The 19,446-nt window shown below is 37.9% G+C and overlaps 1 protein-coding gene across 8 annotated transcripts in view; it reads right to left on the bottom strand.

Moving 5' to 3' along the window:
• MECOM (MDS1 and EVI1 complex locus) overlaps positions 1-19,446 on the bottom strand; it is a 598,968-nt gene that overhangs the window by 174,069 nt on the left and 405,453 nt on the right. Inside the window, exon 1 of one of the 8 annotated variants that reach the window (XM_009201394.4) lies at positions 13,730-14,299. The exons of the other annotated variants lie outside the window; for them this stretch is intronic. Coding sequence (XP_009199658.1) covers positions 13,730-13,756 — 27 coding nt within the window. The 5' untranslated portion in view covers positions 13,757-14,299. Of the gene's footprint in view, positions 1-13,729; positions 14,300-19,446 lie in introns of those variants that run through there. 8 annotated transcript variants of the gene reach the window in all.

Genomic DNA, 19,446 nt, shown 5'->3' with positions numbered 1-19,446 from the left:
TTCCTCCTACATGTCTGAAGATAGCGACCCCGGCTCAAATCTTACATTATACAGTATGACTGGCTTGAAGATCAGGCCTAAGGGCATCAGTTAGTGCTATGCTTTCATTTCTGGATTCTATTATGATCATGCTTTATTTCTTCTGGCAAAATATTTTCTGGGCTGGGCACAGTGGCTCACACCTGTAATCCCAGCACTTTGGGACCCCAAGCACTTTGCTTCAGCCCAGGTGTTTGAGACCAGCCTGGGCAACATCTATACAAAAAATAATTTTAAAAAATTTTTGCCTGACACAGTGACACACACCTGTAGTTCCAGCCACTTGGGAGGCTTAGGCAGGTGGATCATCGGACCCCAGAATGTCAAGCTGCAGTGAGCCATGATTGGGTCACTACAGTCCAGCTTGGGCAACAGAGTAATACCCTGTCTCAAAAAGAAACATATGTTCCTGTTTCTCAATGGAGGGCTTGAGTCCAGAGCATATTGACTAAAAGCATTCAATGAAGAATACGTTTGCTGAAAGCAGGGTGATATGTCGATGTTGAGTAAGCCTACAACCCCCAGAGCCTAACAGTGTGGGCTTGAATCCCAACTTCACGGATCACTTGTTGTGTGATCTTGGTCAAATTTGTTAATCTCTTTCTGACCCAGTTTCCTCCCCTGCAAAATGGGTTCCTATGAAGGACTAATGAGTTAATGCATATAAAGTGCTTAGAGTAGTGACTGACACAGAGCAACGATTTAAATGTTAACTATTATGACAGTAGGTAAAAAATGGGGGAAATGTTCATTAATCTCTAATTTTAATTTCTTATTAGTGGGTATTAATAGATTTGTGTCCCTTTATTTTTAGATAATATTGGACTCCCTGACATTTGATCCACTAAAAGCTTTAGTTATATTGGTGCCAAAATTGGCTAGACTTACTCATCATATTCTAAAATTTGCCTTTTTAAAAAAGTATACCCAGTAACCAGAGTTCTAAAGAACTTACATTAAAACTAACAAATAAAACTCATCTGCTGTAATATGTTCATTTTCATTAAAAAGACATCAGTCTGCTTTGTGCTTGCATTAGAAATAGAACTTAATCTCTGACAGGCGTTTCTCATTTTCCAGTTATTCTCTAAGGAGCATATGTTGGCAAGCATGCAATGATTTTTTTTTTTTTTTTTTTTTTTTGGCTCTGCACTGTGGTTGCAAATGGTGTCATTGTTCTTGGTTAAATCTGCGAAAAGTAAGCCTACCCCTCTCATTTTTTGGCTTCACGCTAAAGTAGCCTTTATGGCAAAGAACTGCATGAGTTTATCAGTCTCCATTCACTGCCCATATTCCAACATGATCAAAGGCTGCTAAAATAGCTATACATTGAGCTTTCTTTTCTCCCTTTTCAGTTTCTGCACTTGTCGAGGATGATAATATATGTTGGAATAAAATCTAGATTTTTCTATTTTGGGGTCAACATAGAAGCTTCTGAGAGAAATAAGACAGGATAAATATTTATCCCTAAAGTTCCTTACAGGCAGGAGAAGCAGATTTAGTTGTCACTTGTCAATGAATATCATCACTGAATGTTTAAAAGTTATACTTCAGACAAGTATTTAATCATTAATGAAATCATGGTATTTATCGTGTGTGAGAATTCAGTGTATAGATTGGAGATTAGTTCTAGTGATTCCAAAAATGTAAGAAAGGAACAATGAAAACCGTTCCATGATGACAGAACACTTTTTTTTTTTTCTAAGTAGTTAGTTTATTCATCCCCTTCATGATCTTGGTTGCATAATAAAGTTGCCTCTCAAGTTGTTTCTTTGCAAATAGTGTAAAAATTAATAGCCTCTGTTTGAAATGTTATATCCTAAAGATAAAAGAAATGTAATTTTACATTACTGTAAGGGACAAACTGATATCCTAAAAAACAAACATATTTTTTTCTTTATTAATACATCTAAATTATTTTTCGTTAGCTTTTATTTGGGAACAGATTTTACATACATGGAGCACTATATTTATTGACCAATTGTGCCTCATGCCAAATGATTCATGTGAGATGTTTACAGTTCTGTATAAATTAGCCACAATTATCTTTTTCTTAAGTGTATGCAGATTAAGAAACAAAAGAAAGGTCGGGCGCAGTGGCTCATGCCTTTAATCCCAGCACTTTGGGAGGCCAAGGAGGGCAGATCACCTGAGGTCGGGAGTTCAAGACCAGCCTGGCCAACATGGCAAAACCCCGTCTCTACTAAAAATACAAAAAATTAGCTGGGCATGGTGGCGGGCAGCTGTAATCCCAGTTACTTGGGAGGCTGAGGCAGGAGAATCACTTGAACCCAGGAGATGGAGGTTGCAGTGAGCTGAGATCACGCCATTGCACTCCAGCCTGAGCAACAAGAGTGAAACTCCATTAAAAAAAAAAAAAAAGAAAAAAAAGAAGAAGAAGAAAGAAACAAAAGAAGAAGAATATGTCAGTGATACAGTGCTACAGTGCCCATGGTTCTAACCATTTCCTGGGCAGTGCCCACCTGTGTGGTTTTATGCTTACGAATACAGAAGTACAGACAGGCACATTCTTTTTCTAAATACTGACTCAACCTGCTATCTATAGCTACAAAGAGACCATTTTAATAAAAGCAATTGCCCCTAGTCTTTGCAGGAAAAAGAAAGTAGGACTGAGTCCTTTACAAGTTCTGTAATTTGCTCATCAAATGTTTATGGAATGTCTACCTTGTGCCAGTCCCCAGTCTAGGAGCTTAGAATAAACTAATGGACACGAGCCAAGAAAAATTTGCTGCTCTCAATGAGCTTACATTCTAACTTTTAATAGTAACATTCTGATTTTTAAAAATAAAGCCTGCCACTTTTGGACAAAGACTGTTACTAACCAACAGCATTTTAATAATAACAATATACCTTACTTTCAAAGAACACTGGCACACATATTTTGGTATCTGATTCTCACAACAGGAGAATAGGACTTTGTGCCTAAAATGCCCTTCCTGACCAAACTCCTACTCAAACGTAAAAGCTCAGCTAAAATGTCTCCTCTGGGAAGGCCTCCCTAATTCATCATGCAATCAGTTTTACGTTACACAAGATGCTTCTCAGATATAGAGAACAAGTTGTCTCAAATTTTCCCATACTGTATCAATTCCTACATTTAATCATCTCATTCCCCAGCTCTGCTTGCCCTGATAGAGAGTTGTGGGACTTAATTTGACCAATGAAATGTAGGTGAAGGCCATGGGTCACGTTAGGCTGGGCTCTTTAGAGTCTGTGATTCTTCTCCATTATTCTCTTCTCCTCCCAGGGTGAACTTAGAAGCCTTTTATTGCAGTGGAGTGTCACAAGAAAACCTGGGTCCTCAAACTCATTTTTGGAGAAAGCCCCCCACCAACTAGCATCGACATCGATTAAGACATAAACTGTTGTGTGAAGCCATGAGATTTATCTGTTGAGGCAGCTAGCATTAATTGCTGTGATTAATACAATAACAGGAAAAAATGAATTTGTTTTGTTTTTGCCTTTTATATAGGAGGCAAGGAATTACATTAAAGATGCTCCAGGCTGCTTGCTACCTCTGCAAGGGCTTGGGATGGAACTGAGAAACAATCACTACCTCAGCTCAGCTGCCTCTTTCCCTAACACTTACTCATGTCTTGTCTTTGACCGTAAACAAGAAAACCCATTAATTACCTTAAACAATGAGCTGAACTTAAACTAGCTATTTGTTGCCTTTTTTTCAAGATGAAAGATATTTAAGTCCTGCCACCGAATGTTGACAGAACAGGAACTCCTAAGTGTGAATCTCTCTTTTGATCATATGCAGAGCACTTACACACACACACACACACACACACACACACACACGAGCACGGTTCATTTTTAAACATTGTTTTACTTATGAATAGGATGGTTGAATGAAAGGGGAAATGGTAATTCTAGACCTCAATTAATTTCAGTAGTGAATATTGAATAAAATTTTAAGTTCACTGTCTTAAAGTAAATAGGAATTAGACTATCAGAGGTTAATAAAGATTGATTATAATAGCTAAAAAGGGCCTGTTTGCTTACATAGTAATGTCTTCCCTTTTGTTTTAGCATGAAGGAACTGGGGATGTAGGAAAAATATGAGTACAAATCCTAAACTGTCAATGAAATCTTTTTAAAATGAAATTATTTCTGCTTCCTTTTAATATTTCAAATTATATAGTATGTTGGTAGAAAGATAACAAATGAAAATTATTTTTGTATTCCACAAGGAAAAAAACACCCCCTGTGGCCCAAAGCAGTAGTGAAAGTAAACGTAGAGATAAGAAAAATGATGGTGTCAATTAGTAGAGAGAACAGGAATATGATCACTTCCATACAGAGTAGATTCAGATGCCAGGTATTCTAGGTTCAGGATGTATGTCCATAGAATCAAAACCTGAAATCTAAATGGACTCTGCCAAATGTTATGACATACTACCTAACTTCCAAATTCCTGGGGGAAAATTGAATCTAACAACCAAAAATGGGAATATAAACACTACTGCTACTTTCTTTTCTATAAATTGGTGGTGGTGGTTTTTTGTTGATGTTGTTGTTGGTTTTTGTTTTTGCCTTGGCTCATGGGACGCTGAGAGACAGATTCTATACTTTCTTCTAGCATTCATCAAAATTGATTGAATATACTGTTTTCTCCTTTCTTTTACTTCTCAATATTTATCTTATTATACATGTCTTTGTTTTTATTGTATCTGTATTTTTGTTGCAAGCTGCCTCAAGTGCTTTGTGGAAGTAGCAGTGTTATAAATCAATTTAAAAAAAAAGTGAAGCATCAAGTGCAGATATTGCATTTCTAAGACTATCTAGTCCATATGGAGCCACAGAATGCTAGCAGGAAGGGAGCCTTAGAATTCTTCTAATCCAACACCCTTGTTAATCAGATAAGAAAGCAGATACAGAGAAGTTGAGTAACAGACCTAGGAAATAAATAATCAGGGGCCATTTTTCTTGTATCCTCTCATCCTTCCAACTATGAGATACATCTCTGCTTCAAATACAATGTCCAAATTACCACATACTATACTGGCTTGATTTATTTATTTTATACAAGTTTCTGAAGTTTTCTACATAAAGAGCAAGGATCAGTTAATGTGCTGTAGAGACCCACCCTCATCCTGCCAACTGACAGCAGTCCTTTCCACAAACTGCTGTTCAGGCAGCTGCCAAGAGAAAGAGATTATTCCCATGGACTCTTGCCAAGATCCTGGCTGGGGACTGTGCTCAGGGCTAACTGTTGCTTTGAGTAGTTACATTAGTCAGGAACTGGAACTGTCAGGATCTCTACCAACTAGGATCTTCTTGAGCAGCAGCAAAACAGAAAAAAAAGTTAGATAAAGCTCAGTTGCCAATATTCTTGATATATAAATCAACCCGAATTTGAAGGAAGATTTTTTTTTTAAACTTATCCATGGCTATGATGTATGGTAAATAATGGCATCGTTGAGTTGTTCATTCTAAATCACTTCTCCACCAGTGAGTAATTACTAAGGATGATCCTGTCCACATAGGTCATGTTGTGGCTAATATATAGGACCCTCTTCATAGGGCTCTGCACTGATAAGACGTGGCAGGCAGGCATGATGGAATGCAGACAGAGGACCGACCATGCTGTGCGGGCAGACAGAGATGGGCTCCAAAGAAACTCCCTTACTTGAAAATCAATATATTTGTAATATCCTTCTCTATAGCAAGAAAGTACAAAAAATATTTGGTAAGGTATGTACTGATATTATTGTCTCTAACTTGTAGTTCTAAATATCCAGTTTTCAAAATAGTGAGAGAGTTTAGTATTTGACATAGAAGTCATCATTGGAAGATTGAAGTTGATTAGTGTCATCATAAGGTTCTTTTCAAGCTAGAGATTTAGAATGAAGGAGTGTGTGACATCAGAGAGCTGGGAATCCATAGGCCACTGGCCAGCCCTGAGCACAATGGAATACTAAAAGTGGGAAAATAAAATAGTAAGTTAATAATGCATACCAAGTCACATGCTTAAGGAGAGGTCTAATGCAAGAGAATGTGTTCTGCCCCCAGTACTTCCTATGTTTTCTCATGCAGGTGGCATATCAGATTCTAATTCTCTATAATCCTTTCCCTTCGCTAGGACTTCCTGTCCATTCTGCAGTACTAGTGGTAGTCAGTGGATAAGGAGGTACGAGGCAGCAGTACTGTGCTATTAAGCCATTCTTTACTCAGGGGACAGAGTAACATTAATGGATTTCCAGGTGTGGGAGTCTTCTAGCATTATTGCTTCTTGAAATCTCTTTGATGTCTTCAGAGTTCTCTACTCTGTATACTGTCAAGAACAAAATCTATACATACAGGATGTTATTTACGAGGTAACATGGCTGCCAGTCAGACATCAAGGAGGAATTTTACTTTGGTAATTCCCTACTCTAAATAATTATCTTATATTTAGATCACCATAAATAAATGGAATTAACTCAAAAAAGGAAACTAACCTTAGTAGGAGACAAATTCATAGCCAGGCAGCACCATAAATCTCATGACCAATGAGAAATTGGCAAGTAACTCCTCCTCAGTGTTGCCCATAAACGCATCTGTTAGTAAAGTTATGTATGAGTACAGTTATTTGCCCACATTAAGACCTGGGTAATTATGTCATTGTTAGTCAAAGTTCTAAGTTACTTAACATGGGTTGCAATTTCAAGCGTTTGAAAATGGTATAACCATTAAACGTGCAGGGCAAAATAAGCATACTATTTACTTCTAAATAGTTAAATGATTTTTGTTGTTATCTATGAAGCATACCTAGGTGAAGTCAGCATCAGTATTTGTCTCCAGGCTCACTTCCAAGCCAATGGAAACAATAGAAGCAGTGTCTCACTGACCGTGGAGAGCCAACACAGTTCAGAGACAATAGTTTCTAAGCTTTCCTCCCATTGTTTCACTCACATAAAGCAATCTGTACTTCTTGTCCCATATTACATTTGGTCTTTAATATTGGCAATTTGAGGACATACTACTAAAGGAAAATCTGCTGTAAAACATTATTAGGCTTCCAAATCCTAAAGTAATTACTTAATGTGAAATATAAGGGCACAGAGACAAGAAGTTGCCCATTCAATATCAATTGATTTTTATTTATTTATTTATTTTTTTACCTTACTAATAGATCCAATTTTATTCAGGTCATTATAGGGAAAGAGAGAGGGAGAAGGAAAAAATGAAGGAAGGAAAGAAAAAAGAGAGAGAGAGAAAGAATGGACTACATTTCCCAGATTGCCTTGCAACTAGGTTCAATTAAGAAAGAGTAGTTATCATTGGGTGGAGACTTCCAGAAAAGCCCTTCAAAGAGGACTAGCTTATGGACATGTACTACTTTCATTGTTCTTTAGCTTTCTCTCGCATAGAACATGCACAGCATGGCTGACGATTTGCAACCATCTTGAGAACATGAGATTGAAGGTCACATCTTATGATACTACGGCAGGAAGCTAGAAGGATCCAGGGTTCCTGAGAACATCATGGGGCTGCCATACCAGCAGTTGCCTGCCAGTCTTCAGATTTCTTTTAAATTTTAAGCCACTGTTTTTCGGGTCTCTGCTACTCACACAGACATAATAGGGAAGTTGAAAAAGTGTTGATTGAGGCCCGGTGTCTAATCCTTGCCTTTCCATAAACCGTATGGCCTTTAAAACCTCTCTTTACATCTCATGGCCTCAGGTCTCTTCTCTATGAAATAAGTGAGTTGGACTGGATGATCCTAAGGAAACAGGAATGAGACCAGGATAGGTAAATGGAGGCAGGAAAGAGCTGCCCTTACCTGCTTCTAGCTCTATGTAAGAAAGGGACCTGTGGGGCTGAGGGGGTGGGCAGTAGGTAATAAATTAACCTCACCCCTGGGATGGAACATTAGCCTATGTTTGACAGTTCTGGGCAAGAGTTGAGCTCAAGGCGATTGAAGTAATACTGCATTTGACTGGAAAAGGGCCTCCCTTCTGTGTTCTCCATACTCCCTAGTCCTTCCCGAATACTACTAGAATGTAGTAGAAACGACAAAGGGAGAATATATCTTTAGCATAGTCCATTTTTTTTTTTCAGAGTCCAATAGTTGCTTGCCATTTACCAGGGGTTGGAGGAACTATAGAAACACGAATAATCACAATCCTCATGATCCAGAGATGCAGGAAAAGGAAGAGAAGACTCCCATAATTTTGTCTTACTCACCCACTTAAAGAATTTACATTAATACATATAAGCCATAAGTCACTTATTTCATTCTGAAAGATGTCGCCTAATTGTCAAGTATAGTGCACATTGCAAATAAGCACCACACAACCAATTAGTTATTCTGTTATTCACAAGAAGCAAAAAAGTGTATCTATGATAAACTCTATACAAATTTTCCAGGTTCCTGGAAATAATCCAAACAATGCTGCTCCATCTACAATGTCCTTTACCAAGTTGAAACTAAATCATCTGGGATGGAAAATCTTTGATAGGCTTTTCATACCAATCTTGTGAAAAAAGATGTATGTCTAAGTTTATGGCGACAAACAGTGTTATTATCTCTCCTCCTCTAATATTTAACCAACCTAAACACTCAGGGGAAAAATGTTATCTGAAATCCAACCACTTTATATACATTCACTTGGTCTTCTTTGGACAAGTCAACCAGCTTTTTCTCATAAGTATCTCAAATACTTGTTTGGAAAGCTTTTCTCAAGTGGGTATGCAAACAGGAGGAGAACTGTTCTTTAGCAGTCCCTTCTTATAAGACTCCAATGATGCTATCTTCTTGTACTTTAGTTAATGAAAAGATAAATATGATCTGTGCTGTGCCCAGCTGTGTTGTTCTTGTACTGAGGAATTCACAAAAGGAAAATTTTACATCATACTTTTATCAGTGAACAAGCTTGCTAAAGCAAATAGATTTCAGTCTCCTGAGTTTGCTTCAATAAAAGATTAAACGCTAATAGTGCAACTTACCACACTCAACAGATTTATGAATAATCAAAGTCTGGAGAAAGGCCAGGCCATTTAAGAACATTACCTACCAAACAGATGCCAGTAGTATGTAGACATCTTCCCTATAGCTAAGCAACTGTATTTCTTATTGCACACTTCAATATTGACTGCATAATTGGCCTTTACAGAACATTTATTAAAATGCACCATTTATCACAGACCCAATGTTTGTTTAAGAGTTTCAGGTGGGGAGAGGGAAATTGAGGAGTGGGCGGAAGACACACAGTTTCTAATTACTAAGTGGATTTAATTGGTAAACAGCAGCAAGTCCGGCCTATCCTGGTAAGACGAAGGGTCTGAATTTTCAAGGAGCAAGGAGTTCTTTGAGAAATAAAGAGAATAAGCGCCTTATGAGAACTAGTTTTTGAACACCACTTTGCATCTGTGAATGGCATTCCTCTCGGTGCACACAAAGCCCATTTCCATGTGTTTACTTTCGTGTTCTCATGCTATTCCTAGGTGGTCAGCCTGCCATTATGTGGCTGCTGTCTTTTTCTAGATTGATACACTGAGGCATGGAGACTTTTTTGAATGCTCTATCTATCCAAAGGAGCATATCAAGTTAATGATTAAGTGAAGGCTGAAGTCAGCGTGCTAAGTTTTTAACTCTTTGAAAAGGATTGCTTATTTCTCCATCCTGTATCTGTATACAGCTTTAAAAAGAAAAAAAAAATCAGTTGATTGATTCCTTGTAATAGAAATCACCTATTAAAGAAATCTCCCTGCTAACCAATTCCGAATACATGTGGACAAAATGCTTTAATTAGAAGGCACTGAGTTTAGTTGCAGTGAACTCAAAAGACACTCAGAGTATGACTCGAGAATGAAAAATATCACTTTATTTTGTAGGTTTGCCATGGCAGAAAATGCAACTGGATTCCAGTTAATCTCTTGCCAAATTAAAACATGCTTCTTAATTTGTTGGCCTTCTGCTCAATAAAAATCCTGGTCATACTCTCTGTAATAGGAATTCCTCACTAAACCTCACTTAATGCTAGAAAAATGAGAGTATCATTTATCTCTGGCACCCAAGTATGTCTTGAACAGGTGCTTGAATCATTTAAGATTTCTCTAACACCTAAAGCTAATTATTTTAGTTTTTTGGTGCTATTTTTAATTACATAAACACCTTTGGTTTCTTCAATTTTATTCGAACTTTAAAAGAGAGTAGGTTTGTGTTATGGCAATAATTATCCATTAAGAGGAAAATAGAAATATTTTTGTTTAAATTTTACCTTTCTAACAGCTGCATACATATATAGAGGGGTGTGTGTGTGTGTGTGTGTGTGCATTTCACACTCACTTGGCCCAAAGCATAGGTGTTTTGTGCATTTGCCTTACAGAGTCATTAAAAAAGAATCATTTCACTGTGCATATTCAAACTCACTCCACAAAAAAGGACTATGTATAGTAGTTATAAACTCACTGATCCTGGTAAGAAAGGGACAGTGTTCTGGCCTATATGCCTGGTATCAGAATCTGGTTAATAAGTGATACATTTTTAAATGATGGGTTGGCATCTAGCTAAGTGGCTAAGTTAAATTTATAAAAACTGCAATAGAGGACATGAATAGACATTCAAAAAAGTGAAAAATAAATCCTAAATACGTGAAAAAATTGCTCACTTTCACGGATTATTGAAGTAGGAATTTAAGCTTCCAGATTATACCTATATCAGTATCTATCTATTTGTGTATATACTTATATGCAGTTTATAATATTTGTATATCTAATTATAATTCCACAACTTATATATTAAACACATTTATGTTAAATATTAAACTCAGTGCAGGTGAAGTACACTTATATCCTAAAGCTTTGAAAACTGTTATAACCCTTTCAGAAAGCAAGAACAGAAATTTTATAATATGTATACAAATATTAAAGTGTTTACAATCTTGATAATTCTACTGCTAGAAATTTTCTTTAAATACCCATCGACAATAGGTAAAAGCTACATTCAGGAGGGTTTTTGTTGTTGTCATGGTGGTGTTACATTTAATAGTATAAATTTAAACCATGCAAGTAACTAACACTAGAGGAAAAAATAAGTAAATTATTGCACCTGGATGGACTAATACTTAATTACAACAATAATCATAAAGACTATGCAATAACTGGCCCAAATTCATGGTAAAATATTAATCAAGAAAAAGTTGAAGCTATAAAAAATTGATTAGGTAGAGCCAAACAAAACTTTAGTAAAAATTATCTTTAGTTTTTAAATTTTTTGTAATACTGCTTTTATGTTTTGAAAATGTTGACAAGAGTTTGAGTCCTTCTTGTCCACATTTAAGTGTGAGATACAATTTTCCCTGGCCTAACCACTTCACTCCATGTAGACAGTAACAAAGACAAGTCCAATTTCTCCAAAAGAGTCAACCCCATAGTATAGCTATCTTCCAAAGAACCACTAAGGTTACAGGTAGTTTCCTGAGTATGCATCAAACTCATGCAATCCAGGTCTGGAAATTATACCTGCCCTTCTTGGGAGCCACTCCCTCTACATCAAAGGACTATCTTTGGCACAGTACAGCAGGGGTTGCAGCCCCCAGCCCTGAGCACAGCCACATCTTCACATCATGAAGCCAGATTGTCCTGATAAAAGGACACAGTCTCATCACCAGGCATGTTTTTGTTAAAGCACAAATACCCAATGTTTCAACAATCAAATAATTGCTAAATTACCAAGCCAAGCAATTGCTTATGGAGAAAGCCAGGAAAGGAAAAGGCATCCTTAACACTCTGATATTAAAACAACAACAATAACCAAAAAAGACTTTCCAAGTTTATAATGTGTTAAAGTCTGTGTTTTCTGCATGTTCTCACTCATAGGTGGGAGTTGAACTCAAGAACACATAGACACAGGGTGGGTAACATCACACACCGGGGCCTGTGGTAGGGTCGGGGGCTGGGGGAGGGATAGCAGTAGGAGAAATACCTAATGTAAATGATGAGTTGATGGGTGCAGCATACCAACATGGCACATGTATACCTATGTAACGAACCTGCATGTTGTGTACATGAACTCTAGAACTTAAAAATAATTAAAAAAAAGAATTTTCAAAAACAAAAAGTCTATGTTTTAAAACAGGATATTTATTACTCTCTTAAAATGTCTCAGGGTAACATTTTTAGTTCTGCAACAATGCAACTAACATTCTGAGACCAGCCATCATGCAACTGCAACTGCCCATAAAAAAATTAACACCATCAAGGCCATTTTTCTGTGCTTAAGCTCATACCAATGAAAACTACCCTATAGGCATAAACTTGATATTTCTGTTCACCACACATTAACCCAGCATTCCTCAGAGTGTGACACCCAGGTGACTTCTGTGATGCAAATTTCTAAAAATCTGGCTGGAAACCTGCATGATTGAATACCCTACTCATGGCAGGGTTCAACCATTGATCTTCGCTTATTTTACCCAGCTTGCACTTAGTCTTGGAAGATTAACCCTTTGGCAGGGTGAATTCACATTGTTAAACGCAAAGGAGTCCCTCCTGAGACTCATGAAAGTGCGTTAGTTCCCAGAGTAGGACCCAGGGACTACTGGAGATCTAACACGATTCATGGGAGTCAAAGAGAAGAAGTGGCTAACATGGGAGTTGGGGAGAGACATACATAGGCTCTGGAAGGAATTGAATCACAGACTCCTGGAGCTACAGAAAACTTAGCAGTCGCCTTAGCCCTCTCAATGCACCACACAACCAGTTAGAGAGACAAACTCAAAGTAGCTTTCTTTACGTTGTCCCCAGAATATTTTCAGGTAAAAGAAATAGGGGCAGAAGGAACCTGGTCATACAAAAAAAAATTATATATTATTAAAGAGACATAATAGCAAATGAGGACAAAATATTGTATATAAAGATAATCCTCAAAATATTTTCTGACAAGGTCCTGGTATACATTTTAAATTAAATCTGAATACTGATGAGACCATCTTGGAAGCTGGGGTGGATGACGACTTCCCAATAAGAATATTAAGAAAGGGAGAAAGCAAATCATTTACACACCTGGCCGGCCCCTGTGACCTTCAAAAGCCAGTGGCTGCACATTCAGTTGCACATACACTTTTGAAAAACTTCTCTTTGTCTGGCAATGTCATTCCCCTCACGCCATCCCTCACACTTTTCAAATAGAAAGAAAAGGGTCATAGGGTGGGCACTGGCTGGGTGCAGGAGGTCTCGACCTCACCACATCTGGTGAGGGCAGAGGAGGGGAGGCAGAGAGGACTAGGGGAAAGAGCTGGAGCAAGGGTGAGAGGACAGCAAGCTGGCCAAGGAGAAACACCCCATCCCCTTAACTCTTGCTTGAAGCAACTACCTCCCCCAAACACAGAAACATGAAAAAGAGGTAGCCAGCTACAGAATAGGAAAATTGAGGTACTTTCCAATTATTCAAGGGGAAGAGGAATGCATGCATAGATTGGTTGTATTTCAGCTGCCCACATGCTGTTTTATGTGAGCACTTAGAAATTCACAAGAACACATTTTCTATAGCATCCCTTTGCCACAAATAAGGCATCAGAACATTTGTTAAGAAGCAAGGGTATACAAAATATACTATATGATTTTGTATATCCGCCACCACCTGCATACTCAAAATCACAGAGATAGATTAAAAAGGGTATATTTCAAAATGTTAAAGCCATATACGCTGTGTAGGAGCACTTTACCAAATTACCTTTGTTGCAGTCGCTGAAGTTCTCATCACAAAGAGTAAAAACCATCATGCTTCCACATAGAAATAAGCAAATTGCATCAGTGAAACATAACCAGGAAGAGAAAAGGAATTCAACCTCCCCCATCAACACTAAAACTAGTCAATAATTATCTAAGTGGTATCAGTTATGTTTTCTGCGCATCCTGGTTGGCCTCTAAGTAAAGAGAAGGAACCGGAGAGAAGGGCTTGGGAACGCTACGGTTTCTCTATAGCAGTTTTATCTTAGGCGGCGTGTGTGAAGATTGGGGTGTGTGCAGTGAGTAATCTGCATGTTTACTGCGTCAACATTCTACCCATTTCTGGGTAGAATCATTGCTCATCCTAATCACATTCAGAGGCCCCATAGGGCAGCAGGGAGTTCCTACTTACTGGCAATTTAGCTCTTGGAAACCCTTGAAGAGGATGGCTTTGTCCCTGTGTGCCATCATGGCTCTGTGGAGGCCACTAAACCAGCTCATAGCTAAAACTCAACAGGCAGGAATAACTGTCACACCTCTCCAAAGCTTCTTTTTTTTTTTTTTTTTTTTTTTTTTTTTTTTTTGAGATGGAGTCTCACTCTGTTGCCCAGGCTGGAGTGCAGTGGTGTGATCTCAGCTCACACTTAACCTCCACCTCCTGGGTTCAAAAGTGATTCTCCTGCCTCAGCCTCCCAAGTAGGTGGGATCATAGGCACGTGCCACCAAGCCTAATTTTTGCATTTTTAGTAGAGACAAGGTTTCACCATGTTGGCCGGGCTGGTCTGAAACTCCTGACCTCACGTGATCCACCCGCCTCGACCTCACAAAGTGCTGGGATTACAGGCATGAGTCACTGTGCCCAGCCTCCAAAGCTTCTTAAAAATGAGTGAGGAGTACTGCCAATTTAAAAATCTGCCTGATTTTCAATAGAGGAAAGATACACTTTCAATAAACATTCACTTGTTTTAAGTGATAATGTAAACTTGGTAATGAGAATAAGAAATCTAATAAGGCCATCCTGTAATGTATATTATGAACTAAGCATATTTTCCTATTTCCTAGCACTACACTGTTTTCTGGATGTCAGTTACCAAAAACACCTAGTAGCTGAATGTAGCACAGTGGTTGAGCAGGAAGAAATCAAAGGCTGATGCAAAACAAACCCTAGAGAATGGGGTTTGAATTCAAATTTTGGAGGCAAATTAAATAATGCTAAATAGAACTAAAGGGGGTAGTTTTTCTTATGAAAAGTCTACCATATAAATGTTGAAGTTTCTCTAGTTCTATATGAATGTGACAAAATGATCTATAACTGCACTGTCAAATATGGTAGCGACTAGTCACATATGACAATTTAAAGTGAAATGATTTTTTTAAATACAGTTAAAAATTAAGTTCCTCATTAATGCTAGTACTCAATAGCTACATAGGACTAGCAGCTACCACATTGGACAGTGCAGATTACAGAACATTTTCAGCACTGCTGAAAGTTCTATTGAGCATCTCTTATTCCAGAGTTTAATAGACTTTGAAGTGATCATAGATATAAAATATAAACTAAAATAAAAGTCATCGCTCCATAAAAGTGCACAATAGGGAGTGGCATATTTAAACCATAAAGAACCTTTATTCTTTCTTTGGCTCAATCCTTGTTTAGAAGGGAAAAAACTCTTTCGGAAAACAGGCAGGGCAATAACTAGGCTAAGTAGCAAAGTTTCTGGGAGAGTTTTCATTGAAGTTCTTTTACCTGAAAAGGTACAGATGTGTGTGTGTGTGTGTGTGTGTGTGTGTGTGTGTGTCCCCTCTAAGTTATTCAAAGCATGTACTTATATGGAGAAATGCTTATTCTAGGACCTGCTAAAATAGTATGGATGGCCCAGAGTAGTGACATTAAGGCAAGGACTTTTAAAAAGCCAGGAAATCAAAACTAACTGGCAACATTTGATCTGACCTCAAAACAGATTGCTGCAGAAGGGAACATTCTTACAGAGAAAGGAGCAAACTATACATTTTCTATCCTCATAGGGTTAGATATTTATACACATTTTTATCGCTGAAATTCATTTAGGATTGAAATGGTTATCTAGGTGTTGTCACTGGGTCTGGTTTTGGAAAGTCTCCTGCCTAGGGTGTTTAAAGTATGCTATATCTTGTGAGCAAGAAGGCTTGATAATGTTCCAAGGTCATCTGTGCTGGAACATTGTTACCCTGATAAATATCTTAGTTTTCTAATGATACACAAATGGCAATTGAAAATACACTATTTAATTTACTCTCTTCTTTTCTCTTTTTTACTGCTACAATTTGATCATGTATGTGCCTCCATGCTCACAGGTTCAGGGTGGTCACATGGTATAATTGTAACAGCTGTATGAAACAAAGCTCCAGAAACTATACCATGTGAGTTACAGATTAAAAGGGTTGGCAATGCTGGTCACAATACCAATACTCAAAAGTACTCCTGATTCTAACAAGTAAAGTGGTAATAAATTAAGAGGGCTGGTATTTACATAAGTAAATATGAAATTTCAAAGCTATATGTGAATTCTCATGCTGAATTGAATTCTCACTAATACAACATATATTCTTTTTTTTAGACGCAGATGATAGCCTTGTTAAAACTAGGGAACACTCACTGGCGTATTTACTTCTTGTGGATTCTAAGGTACCTTTACTGATGACTGAAATCCAGGTATGTTAGAATAAAAGTCACTTGAATATATTTAGCACCTTATAAAGCATGGTAACATATAACATTTGCATTTGTCTGCCATAGCCACATATCAAGTATTTATGGTAGGTGGTACTTTAAAAGTGGGGGATAAAAAGATCAGGTTGGTTAAGTTATGTGCCTAAGGACTTCAAGCCTTATATTTATTTTTTTTAAATAATCTTAACACACAAGTAATATGAGACTATGTTTTTGTTAAAAAACGTCCTATGGCTGGGCGCGGTGGCTCACTCCCATAATCCCAGCACTTTGGGAGGCCAAGGCAGAAGGATCACCTGAGGTCAGGAATTTGATATCAGCCTGGCCAGAATGGTGAAACCCCATCTCTATTAAAAATACAAAAAATTAGCCAGGCATGGTGGCGCGTGCCTGTAATCCCACCTACTCGGGAGGCTGAGGCAGGATAATTGCTTGAACCCGGGAGGCGGAGGTTGCAATAAGCTGAGATCGTGCCACTGCACTCCAACCTGGGCAACAGACCAGACTCTGTCTCAAAAAAAAAAAAAAGTTATACAACATGACATATGAGGCTAAAGCCCCTAGAACCACAACTCAATCTATGTCCGCTCCCTCTCCTCAAAGGCAACCACTGTTATCAGGTGATGTGTACTAGATTTTTTTATGCCTTTGCAACCATTCACCCTTATACAAGAAAGAAGGTATGCATAAGAAGATCTGGTGCAACATTGTGTATAGAAACAAAAAAAGTAATCACCTTAAATATCCAAAAATTAGAGACTAACCAAACTAAATGTAATTTAAAACAATGGAGTAAGTCTATATTAAATAATTTGAAGTTTCCAAAGTGCATAGAAAGTGCATGGCACAGAGTGAGCACTATATAAACTATTTACTATTATTAGAAGGACCAATATATTTAATGAAAAACACAAACTGCAAAAAGACATACAACATGAGCTAATTTATGTTACACACACACACACACACGAGTCGTGTCGTAATTTTCTAGGAGCACCAGGATTTCGCTCCATAAGGCTACTTCCCCTCTTTTAGATTATGAGGATACTTTCAAACTACATCAGGCAGCATTATAGAGTAAGAGAGAAAATGGGTAAGTATATTATATCTGCCTCAGTGGTGCTTCTCTGGTCTTCACCCTCAGAATTAAGGGTGAAGGGTATTCAAGAATAGTTCATTTTCTTCTTGATTCCATAAGCAAGGAGGAGCTCAAACATACTCCTTCCCTGAAAACAAAAAAAGAGAGAAGACACTTTCTTACTCAAGAAAGAAAAACTTAAGAGAGAAAAAACAAAGTTGAATGAACATAAACTGCCTCGCCAAGTTCTAATTCTTCTGTTTCCATGCAGAAGTTTTTTGTCAGATAAATCTTAATGAAGTGTAAAAGGAAATAATTGTGCCCTATGAAGCAGAGGACCCTGAAAAGGGAACCAAAGATGAATTGTAGTCCAGCTCCATCACTCTCCCAGTTGAGCACAGAGCCAGTCCTCTAACCTCCCTATACCAGGGACTTTGGACACAGTCTTTTATTATTTCTGCATTGCCTAATGGGGGTCCTTTCTTCATGATCATGCATGTCCTTTACAAATGAAGCTTCCTTTGAAGACAGGCAAGAGATCAGATTAAGCCTTCTAATATTTATTACTTCTGTTTCCTCTTGGTTCACTGTTCTCACAATGGCTAATTCTCCAAGGGGTCCCAGATGTGAACTCTGCTCTAACTATTAAATATGACTGTAACAAGGGAACTCACACCACAAAACATTCTTCTTGACTTCCAACCAGGGTTTCTCCCAAAGAGATGCCCCTGTACCATCTGCTCCAGAAAAGTGCAAATCCATTCCATTAATCATGGAAGTCTCCGAGTTTTCTTTCCTAACCCTAAGAAATCTTAATTATTTTCCTGGTTCACAGTTTCTAAAGTGGACCAACTTAGTAGAGAAACAAAACAGTTGCTATATTTACACACACAGTATCAAGCACAATTCCTGAAACAAAGTGAACTCTCCAGAAACATTCACTGAATGAATGACAGTAGGCCTTAACTAATAGCAATGCATAGGGATATCATTTGTTCATTTTCTTAATGTTTTTCATCAGGCTCTGTACCAACATACACACAAATGCTCTCTTATTTCTCACTCTCTCTTAAAAGGACCACATTAACCTTAAGCCTCCTGACATTCCTGGGCTATCATTGGAATTTCATGCACAACCCAAACCAGGTCTTGATCTTGCCAAAAATCTCTGGTGATTTATTCAGTCTGCATATTGGACAAGTCCAGTTCTACAAGTCATTTAGATCCAGTCCTAAATGCCTTTAACTGGGATCAATTTTATTTTTAGTACTTCAATATAAACTTTAAACCACAGTATGACAAATGAATGCAGTAAAAACTTAGTGGCTTCCAGATTTATTTTGAGAATTGTAACATAGAAGCCAACATAGAAAATTAAAGCTTTCAGATAATCTCAGAAACAGTACCTGCTAAGGGTGGTTTCCAAAGGTTAGCTGGAAAGTTTTATCAGATTCATCTATATAACTACAAGATTCTTCAGCGTAATTCTCTCATAATTTGTCTGATAACCAATGTACTAGAATGACAGACAACAACATAAGGAAAAGGTGGAGCTGAATAGTCAATGGAACTGCTTTAGCGCAGTCTTGGCCAGCACAGTCCAAAGGGAGCAATGAAGGTTCCTGATGCATGACGAACTCAAGCTCCTTCTGATCGGTCCCTTGCCTTATTCACTGTTTGAGCATTTATTTAACCTTGAAGACACAAGTCAAATATTGGGAGCTGTCCAGTTTTTTCCAGAGGTGTGGAGACACTAAAAACATTCAGTACTTTGAAAGCACCAACATTCCGAATATGAACTGTGTCGCACTGTGCTCTGGCCTAGGCAGGCTCAGGAGTACTTGCTGAGTCACTTCTGAATGAAAGGGATAAAAACTATGCCCCTATCATTTGATAAAATTTTAGGTCAGATTAAGAAGTCATTCGTTCAGAT

This window comes from Papio anubis, chromosome 2 (assembly GCF_008728515.1).
Source record: "Papio anubis isolate 15944 chromosome 2, Panubis1.0, whole genome shotgun sequence".
NCBI classification, from domain to species: domain Eukaryota; kingdom Metazoa; phylum Chordata; class Mammalia; order Primates; family Cercopithecidae; genus Papio; species Papio anubis.
Note: the sequence above shows the minus strand (reverse complement) of the source record. Positions and strands in the feature narration are given on the sequence as shown.